The following is a 22,613-nucleotide window of genomic DNA, read 5'->3' as shown; positions in this document are numbered from 1 at the left end:
CTCTACCACTGAGCCACCTTCCCAGCCCTGGGTATAATCTTAATACTCCCAAACATGTATTTCATATGAACAACTCTATCATACATGTTATTACATAAAAGGGCATAAGGAATGTATAGAAGGAAATTAATGAACTCCTTCCACATTTCCAGCCAATCAGTTTCCTTTCACACAAAGCTTTGCAACTATAAACAGTACTTTACATGTGACTTTTTCCTCCTTTTGGATATTTACTCCAGAGAGTATCCCAGCACTGAAGGGATCAGCATATTCCCCAGCGGCCCTCCAATGCCAGCTCCACCTCCCACAGCACACACGTCATGCCAACATCATCTCAGCCAATGCATCTGCTCTAAAGTAGAACCTAAATTTAAAATACTACATACAGCAACAGAAAAATACAACATTTTTCTACAAGTTCCTTCATCAACACTATTTAATTTTCTGTAACTCCTCCCAAATTGTGCACACCTCCAAAATAAGAAGACTATAAACTTCACTAGTGAAAATCTGTGAGACTGGCAGGTTTCAAGACTGCCAGGTCTCAAATTATAGGGAATTGGTGGTCACATATTACTGAGGATATGTGCATTTGAAAATAATCGGACAGTGTCTATAAAAACACTAATTGTACAAATTCCTTTATCTAGAAATCTAATTTTTAAGGCTATCCTACAGCAATGATAAGCAACAATATATAGTCACTATATGATGCTTTCTAATGACAAGTTAGCCACCTGGGAGCTCATTAATACAGGAAATAGTTGAATTACACCAAAGAAAGAAATATTAAGGAAGAAGAACCAAAGATATACATTAACTTAGAAAGATATTCATAGCCGGGCGCCAATGGCTCACATCTGTAATCCTAGCTACTCAGGAGGCTGAGATCTGAGAATCACAGTTCAAAGCCAGCCCGGGCAGAAATATCCGTGAGACTCTTATCTCCAAATAAACCACTAGAAAACCAGAAGTGGTGCTGTGGCTCAAGTGGTAGAGCACTTGCCTTGAGCTGAAGAGCGCAGGGACAGCGCACCAGCCCAGAGTTCAAGCCCCACAACGGACCCCAAAAAAAAAAAAGAAAAAGAAAAAGAAAAAGAGTCTCATGGACTTTCCTGCCCAGGCTGGCTTTTAACTGCCATCCTCAGATCTCAGCCTCTTGAGTAGCTAGGATTACAGGCATGAGCCACTGGTGCCCGGTCTCTCTACCACTTTGAGCCACAGCGCCACTTCTAGTTATCTGGTGGTTAACTGGAAAGATAAAAAGTCCATGGGCTGCAAAGTCCAGGCTGACTTTGAACCATGATGCTCAGATCTCAGCCTCCTGTACTCAGGAGTACTAGATTACAGACGTGAGCACTGGCACGGGCTCTAGTTCTAATTTAACTCCCAAACCACGGCAGTTCTTTGAAGCAATGTTCACAAAGAGGTCTTTGGTCATTAATGAATGGTTAAATTATGTATGGTCAGTACATCAGAGAAATGTATACTATAGATTCATAAGATTTTTTTTGGGGGGGGGTCCGGTCGCGGGGCCTGAACTCTGGGCCTAGGCGCTGTCCCTCAGCTCTTCAGCTGAAGGCTAGCGCTCTACCACTTGAGCCACAGTGCCACTTCCGGCTTTTTTCTTTTTGCTGGTGCTGAGGAATCGAACCCAGGGCCTCAGGCATGCAAGGCAAGCGCTCTACCACTGAGCCACCTTCCCAGCCCCAAGTCCATGCAATTCTTATCTCCAATAATATACTAAAAAGCCAAAAGTGGAGCTGTGGCTTAAATAGTACAGTGCTATCCTTGAGCACAAAAGCTCAAGGGACAACACCCAGACCTTGAGTTTAAGTCTCCAGAACAAGCACCAAAAAAAAAAAAAAAAAAGGAAGGAAGGAAGGAAAAATGAACTTCTACTAAACACCCTAGCCCCAACTGCTAATCCTGGATAACTCAAGCATTCTGTTACCTAAACCACCTAACTGTGCAAAGCATTCCTCCAGGAGCCTGTGGGAAAATACACTGAGCTCCCTGCCATGCTCCAACATGCATTCCACTGAAATGGCAGCAATCACAGGGAGGATTTGTATACTAGAAGTACTCATGTCAATCCCAAATTCTTGACCAAAACAGGAAAAAATACTGAAGAGCATTCTAACCACATCCTTCTGAGAAAAATCTTCTGATTAGTGAAAAACATTTTAGAAGACATATATGCATGCTTGCTCTCCCTCCCTTCCCCTCTCCCTCCTTCCCCTCTCCCCCCTCCAATCCTGGGAGTTGGGCCTGGGCCCTGTCCCTGAGCTTCTTTTGTTCAAGGCTAGCACTCTACCAACTTGAGCCACAGCGCCATTACCAGTTTGTTCTTTATGTGGTACTGCGGAATCAAATCCAGGGCTTCATGCATGCTAGGCAAGTACTCCACCACTACGCCACATCCCCAGCCCATGCTCTCATTTTAAGTGTATCCAAGGATATACTAACATTTCAATCAAGGGCTACATTTCTTAAATGTGTTCTCTTACTGGCCTGAACTACTTACTCATCTAAACTTTTTCTTTTGGTAGGTCACAGGGCTTGAACTCGGGGCCTAGGCACTGTCCCCAAGCTTCTTTGCTCAAGGCTAGCACTCTACAACTTTGACCCACAGCACCACTTCCAGTTTTCTGGGAGAAAAGACCAACCAAATCAGTTACTGGACACTGTGGTTTGAACTCAGACCCCTGCACTTATTCAACTCCTCCATTCATGCTTTTTGTTGTTTTTTTGGCAATCGTGGGGGCTTACACTCAGAGTCTGGGGTCTGTCCCTGAGTTCTTTTGCTCAAGGCCAGCACTCTACCATTTTGAGCCACAGTTCCACTTCCGATTTTCTAGTAACTAATTGTAGATAAGAGTCTCACAGATTGCTGGCTGGCTTTGAACAACACCGGATTCCTGAAATCTCAGCCTCCTGAGTAGCTACAATTACAGGCGTGAGCCACCAGCACCCAGCTCTCGAGTATTTTTCTACCTGATCCTCCAGATTTTAATATCCCATGTAATTAGGATTACAGGTTATAACTTGTAAAATTAGTAGAAAAAAAATCAAACCTTAAACATTGCTCAGTTAAATAATTCAAAGTATTCAAAGCAGAAGGGTCCCATTTTTAAACATACCATGCCTACAATCTTCATCAGCTTGTCCATAGTTCTTCTGCAAAACAAAAAACACAAGATAAAATTAAGTTACAAGATAAATTTAAGCCCTTAAAATTAAGGGCTATTAAACATAACTGAGATGTGGCCAAAGAGAGGTTAAGGCTTTGTTTCAAAGCTGAATTAGGAATGTTGTAAATTTAATAATCACAGGAAGAGCTAACATCTATGCACTGATTATACAATACCCTATACATGAACAACTTAGCCTCTCACTCAACAAGCCACAATCCTCATATACAACTTCCTCAGCCAGAGGCTTGCCTAAGAAAACAGGAGGCAAAAGAAGAGAATTTCCATCAACTATCATACCGTGTCTACCTACATGCCAGCCCCTCTGCTCCTAGTTGTCAGATGAACTATCTGTGCTTGTTTCTAAGCCAATTCCCAATGCTGTGCAGACCCACATTTCTACCTGAGAGCCATTCCCTATGCCTCTCCTTTTCCCCCACCCATCACTGACTGTTTCCTTTAATCAGTTCATCCTCATAAATAAATATGCTATTATTTCTCCTGAGAATTATTCTCTTGATTTCACTTCTAGCTACCTTTTGCCCTTTTAATACTTTTTTTTTTTTGGCAACTCATCAAAGATTGCAAGAACCCCTCCAGAGATGCCCATGTTACACATATACATTCTTCCCCTGACCTTTTCCTAGGTCCTCTTTACTCAGACCCACTGAGCCAGGAAAGCTTCGCTCATAGTCACCCACTCTTACAGTCAGATCCACTTTATTCACATGTACACATTTAGACACTGCTATAGCCTTAATGGCGATCACTGACACAGCTGAATATTCACTAACTCTCATGCAGGTTTTTTCTTTTTGCAGATGCTGAGGATTGAACTCAAAGCCTCACACTTCCTAAGCAGGTACTCTACTGTTTTGAGACAAGCCTGCAGCCCAAAAACTGTCTTCACTTGGCTCCCACGACCCTGGCTCTCAGCGTTCCTTTTCTTCACAGCTGCTCCTCAGGATGCTCTAAGAGGCTCTCCTCTCACCACCTTTCCACACTGTGGCACCACACTGATCCTCTCTTCCCCCCCCTTAGGGATCTTCCCCAGCTTTGGACTCTATTTAGCATGTATAGCTCCAGACTCCCCCAAATTCCATAGCTGTGTACCTGACTGTTTGCTCAGTATCTCCAGCCAGATAACTAAACGACATCTAAAACTCTGTATGTTCAAAACTGAGCTTGCAAACCTATTCCTCATCTTTTTTGTTGGTCGTGGGGCTTGAACTCTGGGCCTGGGCACTGTCCCCCAGCTCTTCAGCTCAAGGTGAGTGCTCTACCTCTCGAACCACAGAGCCACTTCCAGTTTTCTGGTGATTAATTAGAGATAACTCACACTGTCCTGCCCAGGCTAGCTTTGAACCATGATCCCCGGATCTCAGCCCCGAGTATCTAGGATTACAGGCACAAGCCACCGGCACCTGGCTATTCCTCATCTTCTTATTCTTCTAATTGCTCAGATGAAAAAAAAAAAAATTGTCTAGCCCAATGACTCCAACAGCTCTTATTTGCTGCCTTTGAACTTGTAACGTCTCACTAGCTCCACTGCTGCCATTCTGGGATGAGTCACTGTCACCTCGAGCCTGGGTTATTCTAATAGTCTATAAACTTGTCACCTTGCATCTACTCTAATTCCTTTACAGTCTATCTTCAACACAAGTCAAAGGATTCCTGATGAACCAAAATCATGTCAACTCCGCTCACAACTTCTGTAAGAGACCCCTGCCTCACACAGAACAAGAGCAAAAACCCTGAGGATGACCTAGCCGGGCCATGAGCTCTGCCTTTTTCCTTTACCCTTTGTGTACCATATTCCAACACCCACGCTGACCTCCTAGCTGTTCTTTGTTGGGGTTTTATTAGCAATACTGGGGACAGAACTCAGGGTCTTGCACTCGCTAGGCAAGCACACTATCACTAGAGCCACACCTCCAGACCCTTTGCTGCTCTGGCGAGTTTCCAGGCAGAGTCTACTTTATGCCCAGCCTGCCTGGGCTACAATCCTGCCTGTGCTTCTTGGTGTCACTTGGGAATGACAGGCATGCAACACTGCACCCAGCCACTGTGTATCCCCCATAACTGGGATAACAGGCAGAAGCCACAACAGCCATCAAGTAGTAGACAATGCAGTCTTGTAAACTTCCTTTTGCCCAGGCTGGCTTTGAACCACAATTCCCAATTCTGCTTACCCAAGTAGTTAGGATTACAGGCTTGAGCCATGGTACCAACAGCTAACTACCCTTCAAACATGTCAGGCATGCTTCTAATCTGCTTCAGTGTCTTTGCACTAACCACTCCTTGTTCCCTGATGCTCTTTCTCCAGTCCTCCAGGCCAACCTTACTACCTTCTACTAAACAAGGCTTAACTTGACTATTCCAGATAGAACTACAACCCAGCACCAACCCTAATACTACTAATGTCCTGTGTCCTGTTTTCTTTTGTCATGCTATTTACCTATAGTGTTTACTTACTTACAAATTGCTGTGTGTCTATTCCCCCACTAGACAAAGGTCTCTTTCATCAATATATTTGCTAAAGCTCCTGGACAGCATTTACTACAGAGTATGCTCTCAAAACTATTTGTTGAATGAATAATCCAAAATGACATACCACAGAACAATCTTCAAAGTCTAAAAACAAAATTATCTGCCAGATACGTTTGGCAATCACTCAGGCCAATTAGCTATCTGTATAGGGAATGACTAGAGAGAGTCCCCACTCAATACAAGAACCATTCACATGACTCCACCTTATCAAACCAACAGTATGTACTTACCAGCTGCAAAAATGAGGCAATTCTGTAAAGAAGACTCTCGATTTTAATGCGTTCTATCTCCAGTGGACACGGCTCTGTGAGGTCTGCCATGGAGTACTGGCCAAGAGAAAGGAGGGCCTCTGTGCCGTGCTTGAGGGCCATGTCATAGTCCTGCCTCTTCAGTGACTCGCACGCTTGTTCACATGACTTCTCAGCTCTTCTGTCTTCCATGACTCAGGGACAAAAATCCTAAAGACAGGGGAAAAGAACAGGTAAGGGACTCTAAACACTTAGTAATTATAAATTCTAGAATCCATCCTATCTCTACCAGCTAAATTACCTACATGAAGTTTCTTTTAACTAGTCTGCTATCAAGGTCCTAGGTAGGCAGCAGCTACTAAGACTGCAAAATCTAAACTCATTTATATTAAAGTCTTTACCAAGATCCATATAAAAATATCAACCGTAAGTCAGGATCATACCAGCAATATATCAAAATTATAAATCAAACCAGACTTTGAATAGTACCAAGTACAACAAAGCATGGAGAATTCCCTTGTTTTTGACCAAAGATACATATGTTTATGTGTCCCCTCCTGACAGTCAAGTTTCAGTCTCCCAACGTTAGTCTTACAATTCTGTGACTGTGATTGTAGAAACTCAAAATCAATGCAGCATGGAATTTTTCCCACCAAGTAAGAAAACAGCTAAAACCAAAGTGTGACCTGTCCATTCATACAATTCAGGAACAATCCCTGAGATCCAAGCCCTCTGCTAACAAACTCCAATGCAAAGACAAAGCATGCAGAGATTGGTTTCAATAAACTAAGACGTGCTGGGCACTGGTAGCTCGTGCCTATAATCCTAGCTACTCAGGAGGCTGAGATCTGAGGATCATGGTTCAAAGCCAGTAAATCTCCAATAAACCCACCAGTAAACCAGAAGTGGCCCTGTGGCTCAAGTGGTAGTGTGCTAGCCTTGAGCTGAAGAGCTGAGGGACAGCACCCAGGCCCAGAATTCAAACCCCACAACTGACCAAAAAAGAAAAGAAAAGAAAAAGTAACTAAGATTTTACTATGAGAGCCAAAGCATAAGTGAACAATGGCAAGACTTGCTCTATCCACCTACAGGTATGACAGGCCTCCAGGGGAGAACAGAAGCACATTGCACAGATGACACTGAGAATGCTTCAAAAAGAATTCAGGTGAAATCAGGGGGGAAAAAAACATACTTAAATCAAGGTGTAGAGCCCCAGCGACAGGAGGAGATAAGGATTCCCTCCCCTCCTGTCCCTAGGTGATTTAGAAAGATTTTAAATAAAGAGGGAACTGACCTTAAAAACTAAAAATAGGCCTTCCTTATTACTCTGCCATATCACTATTGGGCATATAAGCAAAAGAAAGTAAGTCAATATATCAGAAAGACACCTGCATAAACTGTTTATTACAACACTGTTGACAATAACCCAATGATAGAATCAGCTGAGATGGCCAACATTTTATATATTTTATATATTCTATGAAATACTGCACAGCCAAAAGAAAAATAAAATCAGTGGGGCACTGGTGGCTCATGCCTGTAATCCTAGCTATTCAGGAGGCTGAGATCTGAGGATCACAGTTCAAAGCCAGCCCAGGGAGGAAAGTCTGAGACTTTAATCTCCAATTAACCACCAAAAAACTGGAAGTAGAGGCTGGGAAGATGGCTCAGTGGTAAGAGTGCTTGCCTTGCATGCATGAGGCCCTGGGTTCGATTCCTCAGCACCACATAAGTAGAAAAAGCCGAAAATGGCACTGTGGCTCAAGTGGTAGAGCACTAGCTTTGAGCTGAAGAGCTGAGAGACAGCACCCAGGCCAAGAGTCCAAGCCCCATGACCGAGAAAAAAAAAAAAAACAACTGGAAGTAGCGCTGTGGCTCAAGTGGTAGAGCGCACACCTTGAGCTGAAGAACTGAGGACAGTGCCCAGACCCAGAGTTCAAGCCCTATGACCAGGGGGGAAAAAAAAGAAAAGAAAATCATGTCATTTGCAGAAAAATAGATGCAAATGGAGAATAATACACTGAATAAGACAAGCTCAAAAAACAAAGTACCTTATGTTTTCATTCATTTGTGGATGCTAGACTGAAAAAAACGTATGTATGTCACGGGCATGTACAATCAGATTTCCAGGTATATAAGAATATGAATCTAAAAGACACTTAAGAGGAAAGGGCCACTATATGTGCCAACAGCTCATGCCTATTATCCTAGCTACATGAGGCTGAGATTTAAGGGTCATAGATCAAAGCCAGCCCAAGCAAAAAAAAAAAAAAAAAAAAAAGCATATGAAACTTTTTAACTAAGTACAAAAAGCCAGAAGTGGAGCTGTGGCTCAAGTCGTAGAATGCTAGCCTTGAGCAAAAAAGCTCAAAGACAGTGGCAAGGCCCTGAGTTCAAACTCCGATACTGGCACAAGAGAGAGAGGGAAAGAAAGAGCAGGGAAGGGAAAAGGAAAAAGGATAGAGTGAATAATTGTAGAATGCATTGCAAGCATGTTGTTTAAACAGCCTGAATGAAAGCTGGGGGATGGGAAGGTGGGAAGAAAGAAACAGGCTCTGTGGAGGAGGGGTAACAGTGGGAGGAGGTTGGGCTTCCTCTTAGAAGGATCAAAGAAGATGAATAAGATTGAAATAGAAATAGATCCTCTGCAACTATGGAAAAAGAACAATGAAAGTTGCTGAAATTATTTTACAAAAGGGAAAAGAGGAAAGTGACAAAGAAGGTGAGATTGATTAAAATATATTATAAACATGTGTGGACATGTCACAATGAAATCCTTCTGTGGTGCAACTAATACAAGCTAAGAAGAATACACTAAAATCCACAAAAAGAAGGGATCTACCAAATATCCATGCAATGAAGAACTGGTTAGAAGAACAGGCACAGCCACTAATAACAGACCATTAAATAGTGCAAATTAGAGTCCGTGAAAGTCCGGATTTCTATTCTTGCCTCTGAGTGATGTTGCCTTTTTCCAGCTCCAGCAACATCCCTGAGGCAAGAACTGAAATTTAGGTAGACCTTATGGTCTCAGGAGAGTGTTCCCTCCTGCTGACCTTGTGTCACCGTCAAGCTTGCAGCCCACTTCCTTGACAGCATCCACATAGTCTTGCTCCTCCTAACCTTCCACCTTCCTCCTGACCCACAGCACTTGCTAGCCCAGCCCTCTCCAGTCTACATATATGCTTCAGCTGTACTCCCCAGCTTCAACTCTGCTAACTCCTTGATAACCTGGTTCTCTCTCTCCTAAGCTGTTGTTCCGCAGCCATGAACAGCAGTAAAGGTTAAGGAAGAAAAGTGCTGGCCAGCAGTCAAATGACAACAGTAGAGAGGGAGCAGCATAACAGGTAACCAAAATGATCTAAGCACTCTATCTTTTGGGAGACTGATGGTATATGAAAAGATGTAGAAATACTGAATAGGATAAGGAAGAATTCAAAAAGGACTTCAGCAGCCAGACGCTGGTGGCTCACGCCTACAATCCTAGCTACTCAGGAGGCTGAGATCTGAAGATTGAGGTTCAAAGCCAGCCCAGGCAAGAAAGTCCATAAGACTATCTCCAACAAACCACCAGAAAACCGGAAGTAGTGCTGTGGCTCAAGTGGTAGAGCACTCTTGCCTTGAGCTGAAGTGCTCAGGGACAGCACCCAGGCCCAAAGTTCAAAAGACCCACGACCCAATAAAGGAAAAAAAAAAAAAAGGCTTCAGTATTTGCTAACATTTATTAAATATACATGGCATACTGGAGTACAATATTATGTTCTAAAAAACAAAACATGGTTTGAAAAGCTAGTATATATACCAGTGGCTCACACCTATTAGATACTCAAAATGCTAGGATATGAATCACAGTTCAAAGCCATCCAGCCCAAAGAAGAAAAATTGGGCAGACTCTATAGCCAATTAACCAGCAAAATGTCAGGCTGGGGGTATGGCTCAACTGGTAGAGCACCAGCTGTGAGCAAGGAAGATTAGGGTGCAAGGCTCCAAAGCTCTGCTACTTGTGGGAAAAAATGCATATGAGCCTGGCACTGGTGGTGGCTCTCACCTATAAACCTAGCTACTCAGGAGTCTGAGATCTAAGGATCACAGATCAAAGCCAGCCCAGGCAAGAAAATCCATGCGACTTTTTTTTTTGAGTCAGCTATGAGGCTTGAACTCAAGGACTAAGCCCTGTCCCGAAACTCTGTGCTCAAGGCTAGTGCTCTACCACTTGAGGCATAGTGCCACTTCCAGTTTTCTGGCAGTTAATAGGAAATAAGAGTCTCATGAGGTCTTTTCTGCCTAGGCTGGCTTTGAATTGTGATTCTCAGATCTCAGCCTCCTGAGTTGCTAGAATTACAGGCATGAGCCACCAGCACCTGGCATCCATGAGACTCTTATTTCCAATTAACCACCAGAAAATGGGTAGTGGAGCTGTGGCTCAAATGGTAGCTTACTAGCCTTGAGTATAAAAGCTCAAAGACAATGCCCAGGCCCTGAGTTCAAGCCCCAGACCCTGCACCAAAACAAAACTACAGTATGTATTCAATGTTTACATTTTAAAAATTATTTTAATATGAAAATGAAACCTACTCATGTTATTAAGAAAACCCAAGAAATATTTAGAGAATATTCCACAACATTTACTTAGCCTATCTTTAAACTTTCTCAGCTTTCCCTCAGTGAGCTATTTCCAGTTTAAAGTAAATTTTTAAGTTAAAGTGGGTATCTGCACCCCTTATAAAAACATGTACTGATGGGTGAAATCAACTATCAAACCAAAATCAAAATGCTTTCTTATTAATACAGTAACTTTGCCCCTTACACATAAAAATGGCATTATGATGTAGACCACATTTGACACCAGTGACATTTGGGGCTGAATAATTCTTTGTTTGGGGGTGAGATATCTCAATCCTAGCCTCTTCCCACAGATGCCCGTAGCACATCCCAACTTGTGACAACCAAAAATGTATTTAGACATTAACAAATGTTTTTCTGGGGCATCAAACCAGCTGTAGTTAAGAATCTGCATGTAGACAAACATGCAGTGTTTATACAGTGAAATATATATATATATATATATACACACACACAGCATTGTTTACTAGATAACAGAAATGGTAGACAGATAAGTCCAGATACAAAAAGCCCTAGCATTAGCAAACTTTACCTACAAAACTGCTGGCTCACACCTAGATGAAACTACCACTGCACAAGCTAGAGTCTGCCCTGGGAAAAGAAGCAGCACAGTGATGTAGAGCTTAGGCTAAGAGTCAAATGATCTGCCCTGAAAACAGCAGCAGGACTTACACTGCACTGAGTGACCTGGGGCAAGTGGCCTGACCAGTGACCATCTCAATTTACCACCTCTCAGTGGGAGAGAACACATCTAATCCCCATCTATCCTCACTATGTAAACTGCTTAATCCCTAGCACATAAGTGCTCAATAAATGTTAGTGTGGCTATGGTGCTAAACTTCCAAAGTTTCAATTTTCAGAAAATGGAAGCAACAACATATAGTACTATTACTTACAGAAAATAAAATATTCTATGTAACTACTTTACCTGTTTGATAGAGGAATGATTTTTGTCTGTTTTCTCCACTTCAATAAATAGGTAATGAATATGCAAGAGCAAACAATAGAAAAATAATATATCTCTATGTGACCAGCTAAGGCTAAACCCTAAAAAACAGGTATGAGAGGCAATCAAAAAGACTAGTGTCTACATTAGTCAGAAAGCCCATTAGCAGGGAGATCTCAGCAGTGGAGAGGAACTGTTGACTTCAGGAGATTTGGGAAAATGCCTTAATCTACAGCTGATGTCTCTGAAGCATTAGGTTCAGATGCTGGCCTCAGAAGTGAATGCTACAGTTTCTACAAAATTACCTTTGTTAATCAAGTCCATTAATTACTTTCAAGGCTACTTTGATACAGTGCAGATGGAAACATAAGGCAGGTCTCTGCTTAGACTGTTGTCTACTCTGCTTTTTCAGAACACAACATGACCTTGCTACACATTCTTTTTTTTTTGGGTCCGGTCGTGAGGCCTGAACTCTGGGCCTGGGCTCTGTCCCTCAGCTCTTCAGCTCAAGGCTAGCACTCTACCACTTGAGCCACAGAGCCACTTCGGGCTTTTTTCTTTTTATGTGGTGCTGAGGAATCGAACCCAGGGCCTCAGGCATGCAAGGCAAGCGCTCTACCACTGAACCACCTTCCCAGGCCCTTGCTACACATTCTTGAAGAAGTGCTCTCCCTAACATAGGATAAAACTGCTTAAGTGAAAAAATACCTCAGGCCACACTAAATGGACTATAGCTGGCTAACAGTCCAGCTCCCATACACTTCACTGTGTAGTGGACAGCCTTGTCTAGGACACAGACACATTCTGTAGCATGTAATCCTGGAAGCAAGACCTAACAGCCTAATCCAAGTTGGATGGATCTAGGAGTCTCCTATGGGAATAGGAAGGCATGGAAGTCTCAGGCTCTGAGTCACATTAAGTACATCGCTATAGGAAGAAACGCCTTGTACTTGGCTCATCCACTGCTGAAATTCACCCTACCGTAATTCCATTCTTTCCTATTAAAATTTTTTCCAAACCAGATACCAGTGGCTCATACCAGTGGCTCACACTTATAATCCCAGCTACTCAGGAGGCTGAGACCTGGAAGACAGCAGTTTGTAGACTACTCCAGGGCAGAAATGTCTTGGATACTCCATCTCCCATTAACGAGTGAAATGCCAGAATAGAAGCAGAATAGAAGTGGTAGTGTGGTAGCTGGGAACAAGCAAGCCAGGTAAGACTATAAGACAGTGAGTTGAAGCCCGCCCAGTACCAACTCATGAGTACATGTGCACATGTGTATGGGCACACACACAGAAAATTATACAGGCTTCCACCAAAAGAATATACATTAACTTTGAGGCTATGACTTCCTAGGCAAGACTCTCTGGGAGCTGGTGGCTCATGCCTGTAATCCTAGCTACTCAGGAGGCTGAGATCTGAGAATCTCAGTTCAAAGCCAGCCCAGGCAGGGAAGTCCATGAGACTCTTATCTCCAATAAACAAACCACCAGAAAACCAGAAGTGGCAACCGTGGTTCAAGTGGTAGAGCACTCGCTTGAGCTGAAGAACTGAGGGACAGCGCCCAGGCCCTGAGGGACAGCGCCCAAGCCCAGAGTTCAAGCCCCACAACTGACAAAAAAATCAAGACTCTAGTCAGAATCTATGAATTCCTCTGACCTGTTGATGACTGACAAAAAGAGATTACTAAATACCATGTCCACACAATGGACACTGGTTATTCTGAAGGCCATATCCATTTCCTATTTTGGTAACTGAAGCCCATGAATCTTTTTGGGAAACCACCTCACACTCACTCAATCCATGTGGTTCCTGAGGAGATAACTTTACCAGGGATACAGGAGTGCCATGTGACTGGAACTGGCCAATCAGAGTTTCACAGTCTCCAACACAAGGACTGACTCAAGTAAGACCTTTAACCCTCTAAGACCCAATAAGACATCAGAGGCTTGCTGAGGCTTCTGGGAAAGAGACAAGTACTCTCTCCTGCTAAACCCAAAATCTGAGAAGCTACAAGTTGAAGCCATCTTTGTAGACTACAGCGCCAGCAACTGAACCAGATGATATCACTTGAGTTTTGAGTCAGCCTATGCTTAAGAGTTTGCAGTTAGGGAAGCAAAGAAATTTCTTTCTAGCTTAGGCCAATTTAGCTTGTTTAAGATAGCTGAATCAAGACAGTCCTAATTAATCAGACAGAAAGAATATGATTAGTACCAAACAAGCTGGCAATTATCTTGTAGAACAGTATGTATACATGATCATTAGTAACACTGGTCTTAAGCCATTGATTACTAACAACAGTATAGTGTGAAAAAACAATTGAGCATGGGTGATAAATAGCTTAGTATATTTTGTTGGTCTACCTCTTAAAATATAATCCTAACACATCTGTTTTAAATTTATTAGAAAGCTCCCTCATTATTAACATTACTGAATGCTTTCTGTGTGCCAGATGCTACTGAAAGACTACACTTATAAAATCCTTTTTTATTAGCATACATTAATTGTACAAGGGAGGTTTCATTATGACATTTCCACACATGCATTAATGTATCACTTCTGAACCAACAAGCAATCACAGTTCCTTATCTGTCCCAATAGTATAAAACCTCAAACTCAATCACTCTCGAAAGCAATAATAACTGAAAAATGTTACCATTTTAATCTTTGAACAATGTTAAAAAGAACAATTTCCTATAAGTTCTGCATAATAACACTGTGCTAAATTATTAAAAAAGTGAAAACACACATAAACCTAGCCAATCGTGTCCCTTAGTTAGGCAAAAGTCCTGTGTCCTTTTTTTTTTTTTTGTTGGGGGGGGGGTCGGTCATGGGGCTTGAACTTTGGACCTGAGTGCTGTCCCTCAGCTCTTCAGCTCAAGGCTAGCGCCCTACCACTTGAGAAACAGTGGCACTTCCAGTTTTCTGGTGGTTTTTTGGAGATAAGAGTTTCATGGACTTTCCTGCCTGGGCTGGCTTTGAACCGCAATCCTCAGATCTGAGCCTGCTGAGTAGCTAGGATGACAGGCGTTAGCCACCAGCACCCAGCTCATGTATCCTTAAGACTACTCAGCACCATCTTCCCATAAAATGATCATTTTATCATTTTTGTACACTCAACAAATAAACTTTTTCAGAAACTTCCCATCACTAAGTCACTTTTTACCATATTTATAGGATAAAAATCCATTTCAAAAATCAATTCATTTTACAGTGGTATTCATTAGGCACTGTGTTGGAAAATCAACTATACAATTTGTGGGTAGAGACAGGAGGGAAAAACTGGGAGAGAGCAAAGGAAGATGCGACCTTGTCCAAAGAGAAATGTACTCGGGCTGGGAAGGTGGCTCAGTGGTAGAGTGCTTGCCTTGCATGCATGAGGCCCTGGGTTCGATTCCTCAGCACCACATAAGCAAAAAGAAAAAAAAAAGCCATAAGTGGCACTGTGGCTCAAGTGGTAGAGTGCTAGCCTTGAGCTGAAGAGCTGAGGGACAGCGCCCAGGCCCAGAGTTCAGACCCACAACCGGACCCAAAAAAAAAAAAGAGAAATGTACTCATTACCCAACTTATGAAACAATAAACCCCTCTGCATGTCACCTAAATAATAATTTTTTAATCAATTCATTTTAGCACAGTCCAACAAAAGAATTAAATTGGCTGGGGTTATAAGACACAGGTAGCTGGGTGCCGGTGGCTCACGCCTGTAATCCTAGCTACTCAGGAGGCTGAGATCTGAGGATCACGGTTCAAAGCCAGCCCAGGCAGGAAAGTCCGTGAGACTCTCATCTCCAATAACCACTAGAAAACCGGAAGTGGCGCTGTGGCTCAAGCAGTAGAGCGCTCACCTTGAGCTGAAGAGCCCAGGGACAGCACCCACGCCCAGAGTTCAAGCCCCACGACCAACAAAAAAAAAAAAAGAGCCGGGCGCTGGTGGCTCACGCCTGTAATCCTAGCTACTCAGGAAGCTGAGATCTGAGGATCGAGGTTCAAAGCCAGCCCGGGCAGGAGAGACTGTGAGACTCCTATCTCCAATAAACCACCAGAAAACCAGAAGTGGCGCTATAGCTCAAGTGGTAGAGCGCTCGCCTTGAGCTGAAGAGCTGAGGGACAGCACCCAGGCTCAGAGTTCAAGCCCCACGACCGACAAAAAAAAAAAAAAAAAGACACAGGTAATGCACATCTATAATCCCACCTACTCAGCAGGCTGAGGTGGAGGATTGTGAGTCTGAGGACAGCCTGGGCAACAAAGCACAGGAAAGGAGAAAGAACTGTAGATCATCATGTTGAGCAAGATAAGCCAAGCTCAATAGGCTGAATACTGCATGTTTCTGTTCATTTTCATAATCTAGACTTTAATGCACATATACATGGAACTTCATTGTACCTATTAGATGGGAGGAGAAGAGGAGAGTGAATGATGAAGATGAGAATTACCACAATACATTACATCAGTGTATGAAGATGAATGACATAAGGAATACCACTGAAAGCTGTGAAAAAAGATGGGCCGGGTGCTGGTGGCTCACACCTGAAATCCTAGCTACTCAGGAGGCTGAGATCTGATGATAGTGGTTCAAAGCCAGCCCCAGCAAGGAAAGTCCGTGAAACTTTTATCTCCAATAAACCACTCAGAAAACTGGAAGTGGAGCTGTGGCTCAAGTGGTAGAGCACTAGCCTTGAGCTGAAGAGCTGAGGGATAGTACCGAGGCCCAGAGTTCAAGCCCCACAACCAACCAAAAAAAAAAAAAGATGGAGATAGGTGAGAGGCAAAGAGAGAGCAACAGAGTTATTCTAATTTAAAATAATATATGCACATGCAAAATACCATAGTAAAACCCTTTGATGCAATTAATTTATACCAAAAAATGAATGACAGGGGCAGGGAGAGGGCAGTAGGAAAAAGGAGGATCAATGAGGATAAATATAGTTAAAACACTTTATGTGCATATATGAAAACTGAATGAGACCTGTTGAAATTCCTCTAAGAAGGAGAGAAAGAGAAATAAAGGAGAGTGACAAAGGGGATGAGGTTTAAGGGATACCTTGTATGCATATACATAAATGTCACAAAGAAATTTTCCTCTTGTACATACTAATTAAAAATATAGCTTTCTCCGCCCAAACCCTAGATAAAGCCTGCCCAGGCCCAGACCCTCTCTTTCCCAGCTATCTCTTTCCCAGCTCTCTCTTCTCTCTCCGACCTCTCTTTCCCAGCTCTTTCCCAGGCCTTTCCAGCCACGTGGAGGGCCAACCTGGCCTGGTCCCAGCAGGTCTACTGAATAAACCTACCCCTTACCTGGAAAAAAAAAAAAAAATATATATATATATATATATATATATATATATATGTTAGGCTGAGAATTGTGGCTTAGTGGTAGAGTACTTGCCTAGCATGCATAAAACCCTGGGTTTGATTCCTCAGTACCACATAAATAGTAAAAGCCAGAAGTGGTGCTGTGGCTCAAGTGGTAGAGTACTAGCTTTGAGCTGAAGAGCTAAGGGGCAGCGCCCAGGCCCCAGAGTTCAGGCCCCACAACCAACACACACAAAAAAAGATTAGATAGATGAGATGTGATTCAACAAAGCTCAGTTTTTTTACTAAGTCAAATATTATACTATATATGACCCAAAACACAACTATCCTCAAGAAATAAGCACTATACTTACACAAAAATCTGTACACAAATGTTTATAGCCATGCTAGGGCTGGAGACATAGCTGAAATGGTAAAGCACCTGCCTTGTAAGCACAAAACCTGCTGAGTTCAAAGCCTAATACTATCACCAAAACAAAAACAAAACAAAACTCTGTTATACAGCTGCTCTACTCCAAAATGCTAAAACTGGGAGACAAATATCCCTCAGCAAGTGACCAGATAGACAAACTGTGGTGGTGTTTCACAACAGAAAAAGGAACCCTCTGAAAAGACATGCAAAAACTTGCCTTATTCTCCAAAACCTTATTGTAAGTAAAGGAAACTAGTCTCAGAAGCTTACATACTGTATAATCCCCTTTCTTAAAAGAGAAATGTTCAGGGTGGAGATAGGATCAGCAGGTGTTAGCAGTTACTTGTTTTAGAAGCCTATGATAGCATAAGGAAGGTTTGGAAAGTGATGATGCTTTACTGTATCCTGACTATCACGACAGTCACACAATCTACACGTACACTAAGTTACTTAAAGTATTCACCTAGTCAATTTTATGTAGATTTTTTAAATGAAAATGTTTTAATTATTTTTAAAATGTGAATTAAACTCAATTCAGTTAGATCTCAGTTCACAGTTAAAAAGATGAAAGAAGCAGATGCAGAAGGTTAAGTGTGTTCCTAATAAATAGGAAAGGCTTACATTCCTTCCCTCTGTCTGTAGGTTTTAGTGACAAGAATGGAGCCTTAGAATCTCTCCAAATAGTATAATCATTCAGGTCATCTGGCCTAAAACGCAGAACACTTTTGAAGAATGCCATCACTACTAGATGGTTGGTCCAGGACCAAAAGTAAATATTGGAAGAAAAATGAAATCAATATTGTATGATAGAGGTGCTAGGTAGACTGGCCTAGACGAAGACATCTTCAACAACAGGTAACAAGAGGACATCATTTCTTTTCCCACTGTAAACTGGGAGAATGGATACCAGACCACTTTTAAATCAAGTCATGAAATATATTCTTATTATAAACACAATTATATTCCTAAGCTACCTTCTTTCCACATTCTAGTCATGGTCCCCTCTGCTCTCAAAGATCTAATTCTTTACCTGATTACACACAGGCTTTAGAGTAAAAACAAATTGATCAAACTGTAGGAGCCAAGAATATCAACTAGGGCTGGGAATGTGGCTGTGATAGAGTACTAGCCTTCCATGAATGAAGTCCTGGGTTAGATTCTCAGTACAACATACACAGAAAAAGCCAGAAGTGGCACTGTGGCTCAAATAGAAGAGCAATAAATAGCCTTGGCAAAAAGCAGCTCAGGGACAGTGCCCAGGCCCAGAGTTCAAGCCCCAGGACTAGCAAAAAAATATTTATTAAGATCAAATCTAAGGGCTGGGAAGGTGGCTCAGTGGTAGAGCGCTTGCCTTGCATGCATGAAGCCATGGGTTCGATTCCTTAGCACCACATAAAGCAGAAAAAGCCAGAAGTGGCACTGTGGCTCAAGTGGTAGAATGCTAGGCTTGAGCTGAAGAGCTGAGGGACAGCACGCAGGCCCAGGGTTCAGGCCCCACGACCAGCCAAAAAAAAAAAAAGATCAAATCTATCTTAGCTGATAATGTACTTAGGTTGAGTGAATCACACTGCATTTGTAAAGGTTTCAAGACTGATGGAATTGTGCTAATTATCATCATGTCTATGACAGAAATTCCTAACAGTCAGAAATGGTTCCTGATCAGACTCCAATATCTTTATTATAAAAAACAAATTAGAAAAAAAATTGAGACAAATATAATAGCATTCAAATTTCCTTACATAACAAAATCTAAGAGGATTGCTGGGAGCTGGGAACATGGCTTAGTGGTAGAGTGTTTGCCTAGCATGCATGAAGCCCTGGGTTTGATTCCTCAATACCACATACACAGAAAAAGCCAGAAGTGGCACTGTGGCTTAAGGGCTAGAGTGCTAGCCTTGAGCAAAAGAAGCTCAGGAACAGTGCCCAAGCCCCAGAACTGCCCCCACCCCAAAAAAAAAGAAAAAAAGACTGCTGCACATTTTGGATTTTTTTTTTTTTTTGCTGGTCATGGGGCATGAACTCTGGGCCTGTGCACTGTCCCTCAGCTCTTCAGCTCAAGGCTAGTGCCACAGCATCACTTCCGGCTTTTTCTGTTTATGTGGTGCTGAGGAATTGAACCCAGGGTCTCATGCATGCAAGGCAAGCACTCTACCACTGAGCCACCTTCCCAGCCCCAAGTTTCACATTTTTTTAGTTAATAGTTGGTTTTAGTATGTCTACTATATTTTAATTTTCTCTGTGGAAACTCAATTATTATCCTGAAACAAGACTATACTAGAAAGTTAATGCATTGTGATCACAGAAAGGTAAGCCAGATTGATCAGTTACTAAAATAACTTAGTGCTCTAGCCCAGGACTGAGGAAAGCTTATTGGAATTTGCCCCTCTACCTACCAAAGGCATGGTAAGAGTGTGCTGTATGCTATGCTTCCTCTGGGAGGAAAAAAGTGAAGAATTATTACTCTAGAGATGGCCCAATGGCTCTGAAATGCTTAGAAAATAGTGTCCAACTTCATTACTAGGTATCTGGGTCATGTATAGTCTAGATAGTCAAGCCTCTGAGTCTCTGTATTGTTGCCTCTGCCCAGAAGATCCTTTCTGCTCCACTCTCTGGACTTAATCCTACAGAGTTTTTTTTTGTGTGTGCACAGGTTCTAGGGCTTGAACTCAGAACCTAGGTATTGTCCCTAAACTTTTGAGCTCAAGGCTAGAGCTCCACCACTCTGAGACACACCACTACTTTTTGCTTTCTGACGTTCATTGAAGATAACAAGCTCACAGACTTTCCTGCCCAGGCTGGCTTCAAACTGTGATCCTCAGATCCCAGTCTCCTGAGTAGCTAAGATTACAAGCATGAGCCACCAGTGTCCAGCCCTACTGAACTTTTAAAGAGCTTTTAAATGGCCGTTCTAAGATGTTCTACTGCTAAAGGCAGCATTATTTACTACAGATTATGTCTTGGACTAAATATCATGCAAGATGCTTATCAGCCCAGAAGTTATGTTTTAAGCCATTTTTAGCCTTATGATAGCCATCTAATTCACTTAAATCATTTATTAAGTACTTTAACTGAATTTCTCAAAGAAATGACCTAGAAAAAACAAAATGCCAAACACTCCAAGAACTGTCTTATACCAAATTTAATTCCCATCAGAATGCCAAATCACAAGGAAGACTATTGCATTGTCTTAAATTTATCTACTTTTGTCCAAGAGTGAAATCTTTAATTGTTCTACAGGATACACAAGGCAAAATATTCTACAAACTTTTATTTATTACACTGCACTCGATATTCAGTAGACTTGAACTTTTCTGTAAAACATACAATCACTGAGTAAGTATGCAAGAAGCATTTGGAGAAACTAAGCCTACTGAGAGAAAGGTATAAACTAAGATAATAAGCGACATCCTACCTTAAACAAACTCCTTCACAAAAAGGCAAATTCTCAATTCTAAATAACTGTACCCTGTAAGGCAAAGTAAAATGCTTTAAATATATGCAAGAAATATCCTATGGAGGGCTGGGAAGGTGGCTCAGTGGTAGAGCGCTTGTCTTGCATGCATGAGGCCCTGGGTTCGATTCCTCAGCACCACATAAGCAAAAAGAAAAAAGCCAGAAGTGGCGCTGTGGCTCAAGTGGTAGAGCACTAGCCTTGAGCTGAAGAGCTGAGGGACAGTGCCCAGGCCCAGAGTTCAGGCCCCATGACTGGACCCAAAAAAAAAGAAATATCCTATGGACTTTCTGCCATCTGTCTAAATTAGAAAAATTAAATTCTCATTAACAGCTAAAATTGAGGGGCTTTTTTTTTTCACCTACCACTTTCCTTTTTTTTCTGAGCTGTTTTTTAAATTGCTAACAATTCTGGAGATACTTCTGGAGATAACCTTAGTTTCAATAATTCCAAATTATCTCCAGAAGAATTTGAGCCTCTTCTCAAATCATTTAACAGGCTTATTATCAATACAGATACAAAGAAACAAAAAAAAAAAAAAACACCTATTTGGGAAGCAAGGAAATTATACTAAAAAACAAAATTTAGAAGAGGCTACTGCTTGCCCAGAAATTCTTTATATAACACTTTATATCCTTTGCTGTGTGTGTGTGTGTGTGCACGCATGTGCATGTGCGTGTTTGTGTTTGTATGTGTTTGTTTGGGGGGTTTGTTTTTTTGTCAGTCATGAAGCTTGAACTCAGGGCCTGGACACTGTCTCTGAATTCTTTTGCTCAAGGCTAGTATTTAACCACTATGAGCCACAGCTCCACTTCTGGTGGTTTTCTGGTGGCTAATTGGAGATAACAATCTCATCGAAGCCGGGTGCCAGTGGCTCACACCTGTAATCCTAGCTACTCAGGAGGCTGAGATCTGAGGATCGCGGTTCAAAGCCAGCCTGGGCAGGAAACTCTGTGAAACTCTTATCTCCAATAAACCACCAGAAAAACGGAAGTGGCGCTGTAGCTCAAGTGGTAGAGCGCTAGTCTTGAGCTGAAGAGCTGAGGGATAGCACTCAGGCCCAGAGTTCAAGACCCATGACTGACAAAAAAAAAAAGAATAGCCGGGCACTGGTGGCTCACACCTGTAATCCTAGCTACTCAGGAGGCTGAGTTCTGAGGATCGAGGTTCAAAGCCAGCCCGGGCAGGAGAGACCATGAGACTCCTATCCCCAATAAACCACCAGAAAACCGGAAGTGGCACTGTAGCTCAAGTGGTAGAGCGCTCGCCTTGAGCTGAAGAGCTGAGGGACAGCGCCCAGGCCCAGAGTTCAAGCCCCCCGACCGACAAAAAAAAAAAAAAATCTCATGGATTTTCCTACCCAGGCTAGCTTTGAACTGTGATCCGCAGATCTCAGCTTCCTGAGAGGCTAAGATTATAATCGTTAGCTACTCACACCCAAATCCTTTGTTATTTCTTAATTTTTCCTTCCAGAATATCTGTGTAGACATATAATCACATAATTCAAAGCAGTTGAGCTTTTTCAGTAAAATACAATTCAGTAAAACAGCCAACCACATAATTAAACAAGCGGACCAACACACAAATACCTGCATTATTAAGGTTAACTTCAATCTGCCAGTAGGTTATGTCATAAAACTGTAACTTTACTAGCAAGCACCAAGCTGCACCAACAAAAAGCAAAAAAGCAAAATTATACTTTCAGATCAGATGTTTCAAACAAATTCAGAATATGGTTGCCTATAGAAAGTATTAACAATAGGGGTTGCTAAGGAAAGCAGAAAATTATCAAAGTAAGTCTAAAATTGCACAAATATATAATCTTATGTGTAAGTTTAAAAAGTAGATTATAGGGCTGGGAAGGTGGCTCAG

At 42.2% G+C, this 22,613-nt stretch overlaps 1 protein-coding gene across 3 annotated transcripts in view; it reads right to left on the bottom strand.

Moving 5' to 3' along the window:
• The window catches only part of Helz (helicase with zinc finger), a 147,633-nt gene that overhangs the window by 109,400 nt on the left and 15,620 nt on the right, over positions 1-22,613 (bottom strand). For all 3 annotated transcript variants that reach the window (XM_013037884.1, XM_013037886.1, XM_013037885.1), the window contains 2 exons: positions 5,975-6,202; positions 3,144-3,180 (listed from right to left, as the gene is read on the bottom strand). In XM_013037884.1, coding sequence (XP_012893338.1) covers positions 3,144-3,180; positions 5,975-6,184 — 247 coding nt within the window. In that variant the 5' untranslated portion in view covers positions 6,185-6,202. The remainder of the gene's footprint in view (positions 1-3,143; positions 3,181-5,974; positions 6,203-22,613) is intronic.

This window comes from Dipodomys ordii, unplaced genomic scaffold, assembly GCF_000151885.1.
Source record: "Dipodomys ordii isolate 6190 unplaced genomic scaffold, Dord_2.0 Scaffold7, whole genome shotgun sequence".
Taxonomy (NCBI): Eukaryota; Metazoa; Chordata; class Mammalia; order Rodentia; family Heteromyidae; genus Dipodomys; species Dipodomys ordii.
This window is presented reverse-complemented; position numbering and strand designations above follow the sequence as displayed.